The 13287-nt window shown below is 49.8% G+C and overlaps 1 protein-coding gene across 2 annotated transcripts in view; it reads right to left on the reverse strand.

Moving 5' to 3' along the window:
• Nucleotides 1–1397: 1397 nt before the first annotated feature.
• GPD1L (glycerol-3-phosphate dehydrogenase 1 like) overlaps nucleotides 1398–13287 on the reverse strand; it is a 31052-nt gene continuing 19162 nt past the window's right edge. For both annotated transcript variants that reach the window (XM_044677850.1, XM_044677849.1), the window contains exons 6-8: nucleotides 8262–8495; nucleotides 5715–5821; nucleotides 1398–3904 (exon numbers count right to left, since the gene is read on the reverse strand). In XM_044677850.1, coding sequence (XP_044533785.1) covers nucleotides 3808–3904; nucleotides 5715–5821; nucleotides 8262–8495 — 438 coding nt within the window. In that variant the 3' untranslated portion in view covers nucleotides 1398–3807. The remainder of the gene's footprint in view (nucleotides 3905–5714; nucleotides 5822–8261; nucleotides 8496–13287) is intronic.

Here is a 13287-nt window from a genome sequence, read left to right on the forward strand (position 1 = left end):
CATTATATATTACTGTTATATATTTATGTTCAGTCCTATATATCACTTTGTGTGTGTAATACTTTTGACCTCATCATCCATGACCCAAGCAGCATAAAGGTATAAAAAACACCCCAGGAAGGCATGCAGAATCTTCTCCAGTGGTCTCCATCTTATGACACCCTCCCACCCCACCCCCATGGCAGATTTGGCCTGAAGGGTGTTATATAGAAGTGATGTAAATCTTTGGTTAAAAGGGAGGGATAAAGGTGATGAGGTGATATGGGAGGAATGAAGGGAATATCTGAGTGTAGGGAAGGGATGAATGTGGTATATTGGATGGTAAGGGAATAGATGGGAGTATTCAGGAGGGGCTGCCCAAACAGGCTAGTCATAGGAGGCTAGAGACAGAGGACACTGAGGGAGATAGGATAAATCCTTCAAGGCAGGAAAAGTATCTCAATAGACACAAAGGAGTTGGGCCAGTCAGAAATGTTTAAATCTGGCTAGAGGGCTTCTCTAATTAGTTTCTAAAGTCCCTTGAGGGAGGAGTCGAGAGGGCTCCTTACTGCTAATTGAACTGATGGATGCGGGAAGTCTCGGGAAAAGACTTCCTGCCAAGATGGATGCCCGCAGTTCCCTCAAGAAATAAAAAGAAAATAATTCTTTCCCTTTTCAGCCCTTGCCTTAATTCTTGATGCAATGATTCACCAGAGGCTTTGAATAGGTAAAGGGGATTTATTGATAACAGGGTTAATCAGAAGGAGAGAGGGGTTTAGGGTTTGTAACAACCACTAGGGAAAAAGCTGAAGGTGGGGGAAGGGTCACAGGAGAGGGTTAGACTGAGAGAGCCTGCTCTCCCAGTCAGGAAGATTTGACTGCCTTAAAGTAAGTATTTACTAGATCAATAAAATAAGGATTAGCTTGATTCAAAGATGTCCTACTTGCCTACAGAAAACTAAACCCACAATGTCTACTCACCAAACCACCCTTCCTCCCAGAGCCCAAAGGGAAATTCAGGGAAAATAAACAGGAATGTAATATGGAGAGGACAGGGAGAGGTCCAGAGAAGTCAGCTAGGTTCAAAGTGCCCAGAGACAAAAGCACAGACCAAGCCAAAGCCAAAAGCATAACCTCACTTGGAACGTCAGCTCTCTTCAAGCCTCAGACTCCAACTGACTTTTAGTGAACATTCTAAGACTTAACTGCCAGGGCTGTTTACAGTTGACTTTTGCAAGAGCAAAAGCTTCTGCTGCATCCTTGCATTACAAGGGACACTAAAGGTCAGAGTCCAATTCTCTTATTTTATAAATGAGATCAAGGGATTGAGCAGGGGTCAGAGTCAGCAGGGCTCAAACACAAGCCAGTTTTGTATTCTCTGTGCCATGCTGCCTAGAAAAAATACTTGAACACCAGAATTTGGGGATAAAATGTTTATTGTACCAAGCTTTTTATTATATGCCCATCTATGATACGTAAACGAATACAGTCCACGTGAAAATAAATCAATAGTTAAGTCTAGCGCCAGAAAACATTCTTTTTGTCCATGGGCACCTCACTAGGAGCACCATCTCCTTTCCCCATTCCCCCAATGAGTCCACCCAATGGACCATGACATTCACAAGGTCCTTCTTTCATTCCACTCTCTTGGATGAGAAATCTGAGGAAGATGCCGATTCCATGCTGCTGTGGGCCATGCACAAATAGACATCCCCCAGTTACCGCCATCAGTAGGAAGCGTTAATCCAAATCAGCATCAAACCAAAGGTCACAGGTGATCAGCAGATGGATATCACCAGTGGAATAATAAATAGAATCCCCAGAGTGCAACTTTTTTAAAAATCTGCCCTTTCCCATAATGTGTGGTTGTTGTGTATGTCTAAGACTGAATAAATGGACTTTATTTAGAGACAGTGGTACCAGGGCCTGTCAAAAGGGAAAAACAAAAACAAAAAAACCCCAACCACGCAAGTATAAAATCCAGAGAAAGAGAGAATATACAGAGGGGAATCCACAAAACTCCAAGCGCCCCCCACCATGAAGCTACCCAGGAGTCCCCCACTAGTGGACAGCCCTTTAGGGATCTTAAAATGCAACTCTGTTCATGAATATACAAACTTTTAAAAGGCTTCCCACCAGTCAAGTGGCACAAAGTCAATGAAGAGAATAAGTAGCCTAAAAATGGGTCCAATTTGGGGCATTTCGTGTGCTTCTCACAGGTGTCTGTAGTTCTGATTCTAAAATGCCCAGTGGTTTTGGGGTGGGATTTTTTAAAAATCCCATAAAACATTCATCTACAATCATTTTCAGCAAAAGTAAAGAGCAAATGTCTCAGAAAGTGACTGAGCGGGCCCTTCTCATGTGTCTAAATAAAGGGCTAAGTAAAGGGTGGGTGAAAGAAACGGACCGGGTGTCCAGCTGAATCCCTTCCCTTTAGAGTCCCAGAAAGAAAAAAAATCACACAGAGTCTCTCATGTGCGCTTTAGGAGGCCCATTTCTCCTGGGCACCATCGGCTTCCGGTCATCTTAACGCCTTGTAAAGAATCGGTGGGAGGTTCAGCGGAGACTAACGAGGAGGGCACAGGAGCAGATTCAAGGCTGCCAGGAGCCAAGAGCCAGTCAGGGCCCCACTTGGAGAAGAGGCCGCTCCAATGGAGGCCACGGGCCGGGTCCAAGGCAGGCCCTGGGGCTTTTTCCAACTTTCTCCTTGCCCTTTCTCCCTCTGTCAGAGGGCCCAAGCTAAGGAAGAGACGGACGGTGACAGCCACCTCGTCAGAGCCTCTGAGCCTGCCACAGCTGGATCATCTGCGGAGAACCGTGGAGGCCACGCAGGCCGGGGCTGCAGGCCTGGCTTCTCCTTCCACCTTCATCCCCGCTAAACATGGCGCCTGCTGTGTTTTCACAGCTTTGCAAACAGGGCAGAGGCTCTAGTGCTGCGCCAGCTGGGGAGGAGACGCGGCCCAGAGGGGGCAGCAGTGAAGGCCGAGGTGGGGGCTGTGGCAGGCACGGGGCGCAGACGCGATTCACACCAAGCGCTTTATTGGGCAACAACACAGAGCGGGAAGGCCTTGGGCACGCATAGAACCCAGGAGGGAGGGGGAGGCGGGTGGTTTTCAGCCATTCTTAGAATGCTCAGTCTGCGAGGATCACCCAAGAGGCAGGAGGGAGGCCTGCTGGACTGCCAAGAGAGCAACATGGCAGCTGGGGAACGCAGGTGGGGCACAAACACGGCGATGCAGCGGGCGCCGCATTAAAAACGTGGCTGGCTGGGCCGTGAGCTGGGGGGGAGGCTCTGGGCAAGGGGGGGGGGTGTTTGCCGCTGCTTCTGCCCCCCTTTTCCCCCACCACAATGCTGGTTACAAACTCCCTCAAAGGCCAGTGTGATGGAGTCCAGTTTAAAAACAAAGGAGCACAAAGAGTCCCAACGTCCCGACCGTCACCCGGGGCTCCTTCCCAGAGAGGAACCCCGAAGCCTTGCTGGGGTCTGGAGGCACACACGCATGCACGCACATGGGACAAACACGCACACGCATGCACACACACAACACACACATAAGGACAAACACGCACACGCACGTCACATAGGTTGAGCTGTGCAACACTTGCTTGAAGGCGTCTCAGACACCCACAAGGCGGCCAGTGCAGCGAGTGCGCCCATCCCCCTGCACCAGGCCGTCCGTCCGTGTGTCTGTCCGTGCATCCCCTCCCCGGCTGGGCTAGAAAAGGACCCTGGAGAAACCTGGCCCCCGGGCACGTCCAGAGAGGAACCAGGCCAGGAGCTTCCGGATCCACCATCCTGCCCACGCCGGGGGCACCCGCCATCGCCCCTTAGATGTGCTCCGGGTGGCTCTGGAGGCACGAGAGCATCTCCTGCACCGGCCGCCCTTCGTAGCAGATTTGATAGACAGCCGTAAAGAGGGGAAACCTGCAGGGGAGGAGAGGGGGGGCTCGTGGGCCACTCAGCAGCTGGCCACAGGCAGGCCCCCTGTGGCCCCTGCAACCACCTCAGTCTCCACCACAGCTAAGCCAGTGGTTCTGAGTTCGGGTGCTGTTCGGTGCCCTCCCAGATTGTCTACACCGTCGCACTCGCTCCTCTGGCTGCGTCCTCACGTTCCTTTCTTGCCTCACAGTAGTGGTCGCAGCTTTTCCCAATCGTCCCCCCAAAACCGCGCAGTTTCCCACTTACCGCCACTGCAGGGAGTGCTCTGCGCCCCCTCTTCCAGCCCACCCTCGTGCCTGGACATGCCTCCCCAGGTCCCTCCTCATCTCCCCCACCCAAGACAAGCGGCTCGCCAGATCATGCCGGGGGCAGAACAGACGACCGACTCCCCTTGGGGCCTCCCTCTGCAAGGGGAGAAAGAGCCGAGGAGCGGGCTCTGACCACGAGGGGCTGGTGGCTTGCTCGGTGCCAAGCACAAGCTGGGCCCGCGGACCCGAGGCAGCAGCCACAGAGCCAACCTCTGGCCTGCCTGGGAGGCCGGGCATGGCCATTACAAACAAGGAGGGCTGGAGGAAGCTGCCACAGCGGGCAGAGCGGAAGCAGAGGACCACGTTCAGCCTCGCCAGGGAATTCCTTCTACCACTGAAGACCGTAAAGGCTAGCAGGAGGGTGAGAGTTCCAGGCCTGGGGAGGCAAGGAAGGCCTGTGCCCGGCTCTACATCTCCGACTTAGCTTCCTGGAGAGCCACCTCATGGGCTCCATCCTCTCCCTTCTCCGAGCCAATGCCCACCTGGTCTCATCAGGGTACGAGCCTGGCCAAGTCCCAACCCAGCCCCAAAACAGTCCCTCGTTCTGCTGCCTTTGGGCTAACAGCGCATCACTGTTGGCCGGACATTTGGAGGAAGGTCCCCCAGGCGTGCCCCCAAACCAGGGAGGGGGTGAAGGAATCAAAGGGTTTCCTTTTCATTCTCCTTTAGACAAAAAGTGCTCTGGAGGAATTTGGGCATGTGCAGGATGCCTGTTGCTCTTTGGCTCGTCTCTGTTGTCTGGAGCCTGGCACAGGGCTGAGTAGCAGCAGGAGCACCCTCATGCCTGGCACCTGGTGTGCCAACCCCACAGGACACCCTCACCTGGGACCCAAAGGCTGACATCGGGAGCCAGAGCCGGCCTGTGGTCAGAAATAAAGGCTTCCCCACTAATGGCCAGCCAGTTTGGAGACATGTCCCCCACCTACCTTTGATGCAGCCCTCCTCCCGCTGCCTTTGTACCCCAAAGAGATAAAAAAAGAGGGGAAGGACCTGTTGGATAGCTGCGTTTCTGGTGGTGGCACAGAACTGGAAAGCAAGGGGGCGCCCCAAGGGCAGAAGGTGGTCCATGAGGGGATGGAACCCCATGGGATGACCCAATGGGAGAGACGCTGCTCTTTGCAGCAGTGCTGGAAGCCAGGACAAGCCTGAGAAGAGCCCGGGCGCAGAGAGGCCACATGCTCAGACAGGTCTGGGAGGGGGTCTGGGTTCTAGAGGTGACTTACATACAGGAATAACACAGAGATGGGCTTTGAATAACACATGTACAGCCCAGGGGGATGGCTTGTCGACTCTGGGAGGGGGAGGGAAGAGGAGATGAGAAACTATGAATCGTGGAACCATGAAAAAAAAATCTATATCTAAAGAAATAAAAATTTAAATTAAAATGTAAAAATGTAGGGGAAAAGAGGAAGGCCCCCACGAGAGATGGTAAATGGGGCATAGATGTGGCCAGGGCCAGAGGAGCCCGCAAAGGGGCCGCTACTTACTTGTCCAGGAGGCCCTTCTGCTGGAGGATGCGGTGCACCTCTGCTGACGTCTGGGGGCCCTGCAGCTTCTGCCCATTCAACATGTCCTGCTCCAGCTCTTCGATGGTCTTAAAAACACAGAACAGGAAATTCCACTTAAAATCACCCTAGACCAGTGATGGGCAAACTGTGGGCCCCCTGAAATGTTCTATCTGGCCACCCAACATTATTCCCAATCTGACGAATACAATGAGTAGGATACAATATAATGAAACTTCGAAAGATTTGCCTTAAAAACAAACAGATGAGCATTTCCTTTCCTTTGGCCCCCTCTTTAAAAAGTTTGCCCATCACTGCCCTAGACAATGTAAAATACTTGGGAATCTATCTGCCAAGACAAACACAGGAATTATACGAACACAACTACAAAACATTTTCCACACAATTAAAACTAGATCTAAACAGGGGCAGCTGGGTAGCTCAGTGGATTGAGTCAGGCCTAGAGATGGGAGGTCCTGGGTTCAAATCTGGCCTCAGACACTTCCCAGCTGTGTGACCCTGGGCAAGTCACTTGACCTCCATTGCCCACCCTTACTACTCTTCCACCTAGGAGCCAATACATAGAAGTTAAGGGTTTAAAAAAAAACAAACTAGATCTAAACAATTGGAAAAACATTGATTGCTCATGGGTAGGACGAGCTAACATAATAAAAATGACCATTCTACCCAAATTAATTTATCCATTTAGTGCTATACCTATCAAATTACCAAAAAACTTTTTTACTGAATTAGAAAAAACTATAACAAAGTTCATTTGGAAGAACAAAAGACCAAGAATATCAAGGGAAATAATGAAAAAAAAAATGAAGGAAGGTGGCCTATCAATACCAGATCTTAAACTGCACTGTAAGGCAGCAGCCATCAAAACAATATGGTACTGGTGAAGAGACAGAAGGGAGGATCAGTGGAATAGACTTGGGGTAAGTAACGTCAGCAAAACAGTCTATGATCAACCCAAAGAGCCCAACTTTTGGGACAAAAATCCACTATCTGACAAAAAATGTTGGGAAAATTGGAAATCAATATGGGAGAGATTAGGTCTAGATCAACATCTCACACCCTACACCAAGATAAATTCAGAATGGGTGAATGACTTGAATATAAAGGAAACTCTAAGTAAATTAGGTGAGCACAGAATAGTATACTTGTCAGATCTCTGGGAAAGGAAAGATTTTAAAACCAAGCAAGAGTTAGAAAAAATTGCAAAATGTAAAATAAATAATTTTGATTCCATTAAACTAAAAAGTTTTTGTACAAACAAAACAAATACTATCAAAATTAGAAGGGAAGCAACAAATTGGGGGGGGGGGATCTTTATAACAAAAAACTCTGACAAAGGTCTAATTACTCAAATATACAAGGAGCTAAATCAATTGTAAAAAAAATCAAGCCATTCCCCAATTGATAAATGGGCAAGGGACATGAATAGGCAATTCTCAGATAAAGAAATCAAAACTATCAACAAACACATGAAAAAGTGTTCTAATCTCTTATAATTAGAGAAATGCAAATCAAAACAACTCTGAAGTATCACCTCACACCTAGCAGATTGGCTAAAATGACAACAAGGGAGAGTAAAGAATGCTGGAGGGGATGTGGCAAAATTGGGACATTAATGCATTGCTGGTAGAGTTGTGAATTGATCCAACCATTCTGGCTGGCAATTTGGAACTATGTCCAAAGGGCTTTAAAAGACTTTCTGCCTTTTGATTCAGCCATAGCACTACTGGTTTATATCCCAAAGGGATCATAAGGAAAAAGACTCATACAAAAATATTTATAGCCACGCTCTTTGTGGTGGCAAAAAATTGGAAAATGAGGGGATGTGGTTGAACAAATTGTGGTATCTCTTGGTGATGGAATGCTATTGTGCTCAAAGGAATAAAGAACTGGAGGAATTCCATGTGAACTGGAAAAACCTCAAGGAAGTGATGCAGAGTGAAAGGAGCAGAACCAGGAGAACATTGTACACAGAGACTGATATACTGTGGTACAATCTAACTTAAGGAACTTCTCTACTAGCAGCAATTCAAGGATCCGCCAGAGCAAGGCTGAGGGACTTATGAGAAAGAGAACTAGCCACATTTAGAGGAAGAACTGTGGGATGAGAAACACATAAGAAAAACAACTACTTGAACACATGGGCTGATGGAGATATTATTGGAGATGTAGATGCTAAACATAACTCTAGTCCAACTATCAATAATATGGAATTAGGTCTTAATCAATGATACATGTAAAACCCGTGGAATTGTGCGTTGGCTAAGGGGGGTTAGGGGGGCTTAGGGGAGAGGAAAAAAACATGAAACATGTAACTATGGGAAAATATTCAAAATTTAAAAAATATTAAAAACAATTGGTTAAATCCTGGGGGAAAAAACACACACACACACAGAACGGAGACCCAGGCTGACAGCAACCCCTCAGGAGGGCCACTGGCATGGCCCACCCATCCCAGAGCCCCAAACAGAGGCTCAGGAAGCCTGCTTGGCTGCCCCCGGGCCTTACCTTTCCGGTCTTGACGAATGCTTCGGCCACTCTGCGGTTACGGCCCCCATAGCACGTGGTGATGAGGTCAGCCACGCCGCAGCTCTCCAGGAAGGTGGCCGTGGACACCTGGCCCTTGCAGAAGATGCGGGCGAAGGAGATCATCTCCATGAGCCCCAGGCGGATGACAGCGGCCTTGGTGTTGTCCCCGCAGTGCAGCCCATCACAGAAGCCGGCCCCCACCGCCACAATATTCTGGGGGAAGAAACCTGCGTGTCAGGAGGGCCCCGGGGGAGGGGAGAGCGCTAAGCCACGCCTTCCTGCCTCTGCCATGCCAGAGTCACGGGTGGGTAAGATGGAAGGGAGGGAGAACTGAAGAGGAGCCCTTGGCACATGTTCGTGTTGACTCCATCTCCCAGGACTCTCTGCGGCAACTTCCTCTGACTCCTCCCACTTCCTTCATGGGAGGGGTCAGAGAGAGAATAAAAGGAGAGAAGCTGGTTTGGGCGCCTAAAAAGGCATAAAAACCCTAACCTGGGGGAAGAGTTTGGTCCCTGCCTGACTGCCTTTCCGTGGCTTTCCCAAAGCTTCCCTTCCTAACCCTAAATCACCCCACAGAGCTTTCCTTAGAGTCCGGCCTGGTTGCATCTGCTCTCCTGCCTGCCTACAAAGAACGCGGGTCCATCCCCGGATACCTTCCTGGCCTTTTTCCCTACCTGCCGCAGCTCTAAGACGGATCGGACCTCGCGTGGCAGCCCACACTGGCCCGGCCCATGGCCCACGTTGTAGATGGGAAAATGGTGGCTTCGGCTCCTCTCTCGTTCCTCAGGGGGAAACACCAGGCACCCCAGTGACCGGTCCCAAATGAACAGCGGGGCTTGGCTTGGGGTTGGCATGGCGCCTCTCCCTTCCAGTGACCGTAGGGCCGAGGACAGACGCTGGCTTCCCATGTGCCCTGGAGAGGCCTGTGTGTCTGAGCCTCTTCCCTCCAGCCTGAACTCCTGGCCCAGATTTTGGGACAGATGAAGGCTCGTTCTTCTCCCGGACCCTCCACGGACTCTTGCCCGTTTACGCGTTGTTTACACGTTGTCTCCCTCCCTTTTGGGGGTCCCAACTCAAGTCTGATTATGCCAGTATTCCCTGTGCTTGGCAAGGCGGGGCACACAGCAGGCCCTCAGTAAATGCTGTCTGGAAACCTGGGGGACCGGCTAAGTCGGGCTAAGCGCCAGACCCTGATGGCTTTCTCCCTCCAAACCTCCATGACCTGTAATCTGTGGTATTGGAAATTTGGGGGTCCTTGAACTAATTTTGAGGTCTCTGATCTAAACTTCCTGTGGAAATTTGGGGGTCTTTCAAACTACATTTCCCATGGCAGGACGCATAACCGCATAGATAGAAGGATAAATAGTAAGTGACTGGATGGGCACTTCTTCTTTGGAGATTTGGAGCGGAGGCAGGATGGGGAAGGGAGGTAACAGGACAAGCACATGGCTTCATTTTTCTAATGGCTACCAATAAATCTTTTAAGACCCTAATATTTTTAAATCTATCCTTTTATATCCATTTTATTTCTTACAAGGCCAAGGGACACAGAAGGCCTGAGATTGAGTCTCGCCTCAGGCACTTGTACTTGTGATTCACTTTGATCTAGACAGCCTCAGTAGTGGGAACACAGGAAGCACTTTGTGAACACATGCTGCTTGACTGACCCACATCGGGGAGACCAAGGAGTAGAGGCTGAAGAGGGCCAAGGCCATCTCATTCAGGGCTCTCTTTGGGTGGCTGTTTTAAAGCCCTTCTTCTGCCTTAGGAGCACTGTGTGGGTTCCAAGACTTCTAGAAGAGTGGTCAGACCTGGACGATAAAGGCCAGGTGACTTGCCCAGGTCCCACAACTAGGAAATATCTGAAGCCACATTGGAACCCAGGACCTTCCTTCTCCAGGCCTGGCTCTCACAGCACAGAGCCACCTGGCTGCTGCCTGGAGGGCTACTTCTAGTGATATTTTGATAACTTCATTTCAATCCAATTGGTTTCCTTTGTAATCTCATCTATTTTGTTTTTATGCATTTGAAAACATGATTTGGGGGTGTATGTCATCTTCTGAGGCTGACCAAGGGGAGCCCCAAATCTCCAAAGGATCCCTGATCGAGGTACTAATAAATTAGCCTGCAGGCAGCCATACAGGCCGACGACGCCTTTGTCCAGGAGTGAGTGACCTTCCAAATGCCAACACAGGCCAGAAATCCTGGCTGAGGCCAGAGAATCTGTTCCCCTGAGAAGCCAGCGGGTTGGACTAGGTGCCTCGAAGGCCCCTTTCAGGTCTAAATCTCGGCCTGGACTGTCCAACATCTGGTGTCCCCTGAAACATTTGTGGATGGCCCCAAAGAGGTCTAAGACACAAAGGGCTACAACTGCTGAGATATTCAGAGCAGCCTCCTCTCCCCCTCCCCCCAACTTCCCAGCAAATGGAAGATAATGATTACACACACAGTCAAGGAGGTGGAGATCAAGGGACTTGTCCAGGGTCCCACAGGCAGGGTTTGCCCTCGGGCGCCAAAGCCATTTCTGCTCTCTCACCACTTGTGTCCCAAGGGGACCCCCTTCTAGGTGTGAACCTGACACCTTGTGATCAACCCCTAAATGTTCATTCCATCTAGCAATACATCTGGAAAAGGATCTGAAGGATCTGCGCAGGCCGAGGTCCGGCTTCTGTCCGTGGTGCCTGCCCAGCTCGCAGAGTGCCCATCACACAGGTGGCACTTCCATCCGGGGACATTTTTTGACCTCAAATGATCCTTTTTTGTGAAGGCAGCTGTCCTCTTGGCCTCTCTCATGCATGTCTTTGGCTGCAAGCCTCCTTCTGAAGGCAGAGACGTCATGTCTCTCTTCTCCAAACCTGGGGCCAGGCTCCCGGACAAACCTTCTCGGCCATGTCCCAAAATCCAAGAGCACAAATGTAGCCAAAGTGACAGTATGTTTTGGAGGCTGGCGTCAGCCTGCCGCTAGCCAATATGGCAGCCCCCTCCCAGGGACAAAGAATAGTGGAAGGGAGGGAGAAGGTACAGGACAGACAGCAAGAACTCTGGACCCAAAAGGAAGAAGTGGGTGGCACCGAACCTAAGGCCAGGCCAGCTCAGGAGGACTCAAAGGAGCCATTGCCGTGTCTTTACAATGAAAAGTTTGTACATTTTTACAATGAAGATTTGGACCAATCACCCTGAGGATCCCTTTCCACCATGAGCTTCATTTCTCTCCTTTTTTCTGATGTCCTTGGGGAGCTCCAATGTTGCAGGTCTGAAGTTCCCTCTCAATGGTAGACACTTCTCCAGAACACAAGGCTGCAGTAATGGCTCTTGTTTCCAATTAACAATTTCTGTAGTTTTAAGAAGAAACGAAGAAGCTGGTCTGGCCTTACAGGCCCATGGTGGGGGAAGGCTGCCTTTTTTTGAAGGTGGACCCTGCACCCTGGGAGCCAACGTAACCTCACTCACAGGCTTTCTGCCAGCGACCACTTCTTGCCCCTCTGAGTCTGAATGTAAGCCATCCGTGAGAGCCAAGAGCAGACACTGGCCAAGAGCCGCTCCCTTGTTCTCCCTCATGTTTCTTCTCCTCCAGCCCCCTCAGCCCAGCCAGGATTCTCAGGGCTCCAGCTAGAAATACTGCTGCCCCCCAGCACTGAAAAACTAGCCTCAGGGTCTCCGGGCTGGTGCTGAGCCATTAGGCACATGCCAGTCTCCACGGTATTCCCTTACCCCTGTCAAGCAGTCATTACCTTAATGAAGTACCATTAAACAGACATTTAAAAAGGGGCCAAGAAACATCGAGGCACCCAAGTTTGTGCTTTAAACAAAGGCACTGCCAACACGACCCAGGAGGCAGCCCCTAGCATAGGCCGAAGGAGAGGAAGATGGAGGCTGGCCAGAGGCTGCCACTTCAATTAGCCTCCATTAAACAGTCTTCAGTTTGTAAGAGGCAAGGGGGGAAGGGAAACCCCAAAGCTGATCAGTCCAGGAACTGAACCTTCTAGTCCTCTGGCCCCCGTCACTTTCCCTCCAAGGGCCCAGGAAGTATAATTCTCATTTCCTGAGAGATGAAGGCTGTGACTTTCTGGGAATGATGGTAAAGGACACCTCTCCTCTGTGAAAGGTGATGCACCCTGTGCCAAATGAGGCATGTAGCACACATGGCTGATGGGTTGATTTGTTTTACTTAATTCTATTTCGTTAGAAGATAAAATTCTATTTGGGGAAGGGGTGAGTCAGCAGGAAGTGATGATGCAAAAAATAAAACTATTTTTATAAGAGTTTGGTCTTTTCCACGAGGTATTCGCTGTTCAGTCTCTTGTTCTCTTTACTAAAGAAAAGAGAGAATTTATATTGTACTTCACACAAAAAATGCTTTCTCGTTTTTGGAGGCTTTCTCCTGACACTTTTGCTCCCCTCCCCTCTACCATCCTCAGATGGAGATTATCCAGATCTGGAGTTATCAGGATTTAAGAGTTGGCTGCAGCATGGCAGCCTCAGGTTGTGAAGTTAAAGAGTCCAAAGTGGCCAAGGAGAAGCCTGAAGGGAGCTTCCACTCAGCCACCTCCCATCACTGGCAAACCCTGAGCTCCTCCGCTGGCTGTTCTATACCAGGCATCCAGGACACTGACTCTCAGTTGGTGGCAGCCATGGGGGACGATGGAAGAAAAGACACAAGAAGCTTTCTATCAGAGAGGAACTCTTCAAAAGAGCTGTTCTCAAAATGGCGCATGGAAGAAGTACTGTGTGAATTGGGTCTGAGTGTAGGCTTTGCATGGACCTGCTTACCTGCAGCCCTCTCAGCACTGAATGGGAATATTCTCAGAATCCCAAGGAGTAAATGGGAAACAATCTGTAAACCCCTGAGAGGATAAGGAAGATGGAGGTTTGGAACAGTGCTGCGCCAAGTGTGATCCAAGGACCTTTGACACCCTTTGAGGGAGTCCTTGAAGTAAAAAATATTTTTGTAATAACACTGAGACATTCTAATTTCTATAACGGTAAATAGATAGCATTTTATCTA

This window comes from Gracilinanus agilis, chromosome 5 (assembly GCF_016433145.1).
Source record: "Gracilinanus agilis isolate LMUSP501 chromosome 5, AgileGrace, whole genome shotgun sequence".
In the NCBI taxonomy this organism is placed as follows: domain Eukaryota; kingdom Metazoa; phylum Chordata; class Mammalia; order Didelphimorphia; family Didelphidae; genus Gracilinanus; species Gracilinanus agilis.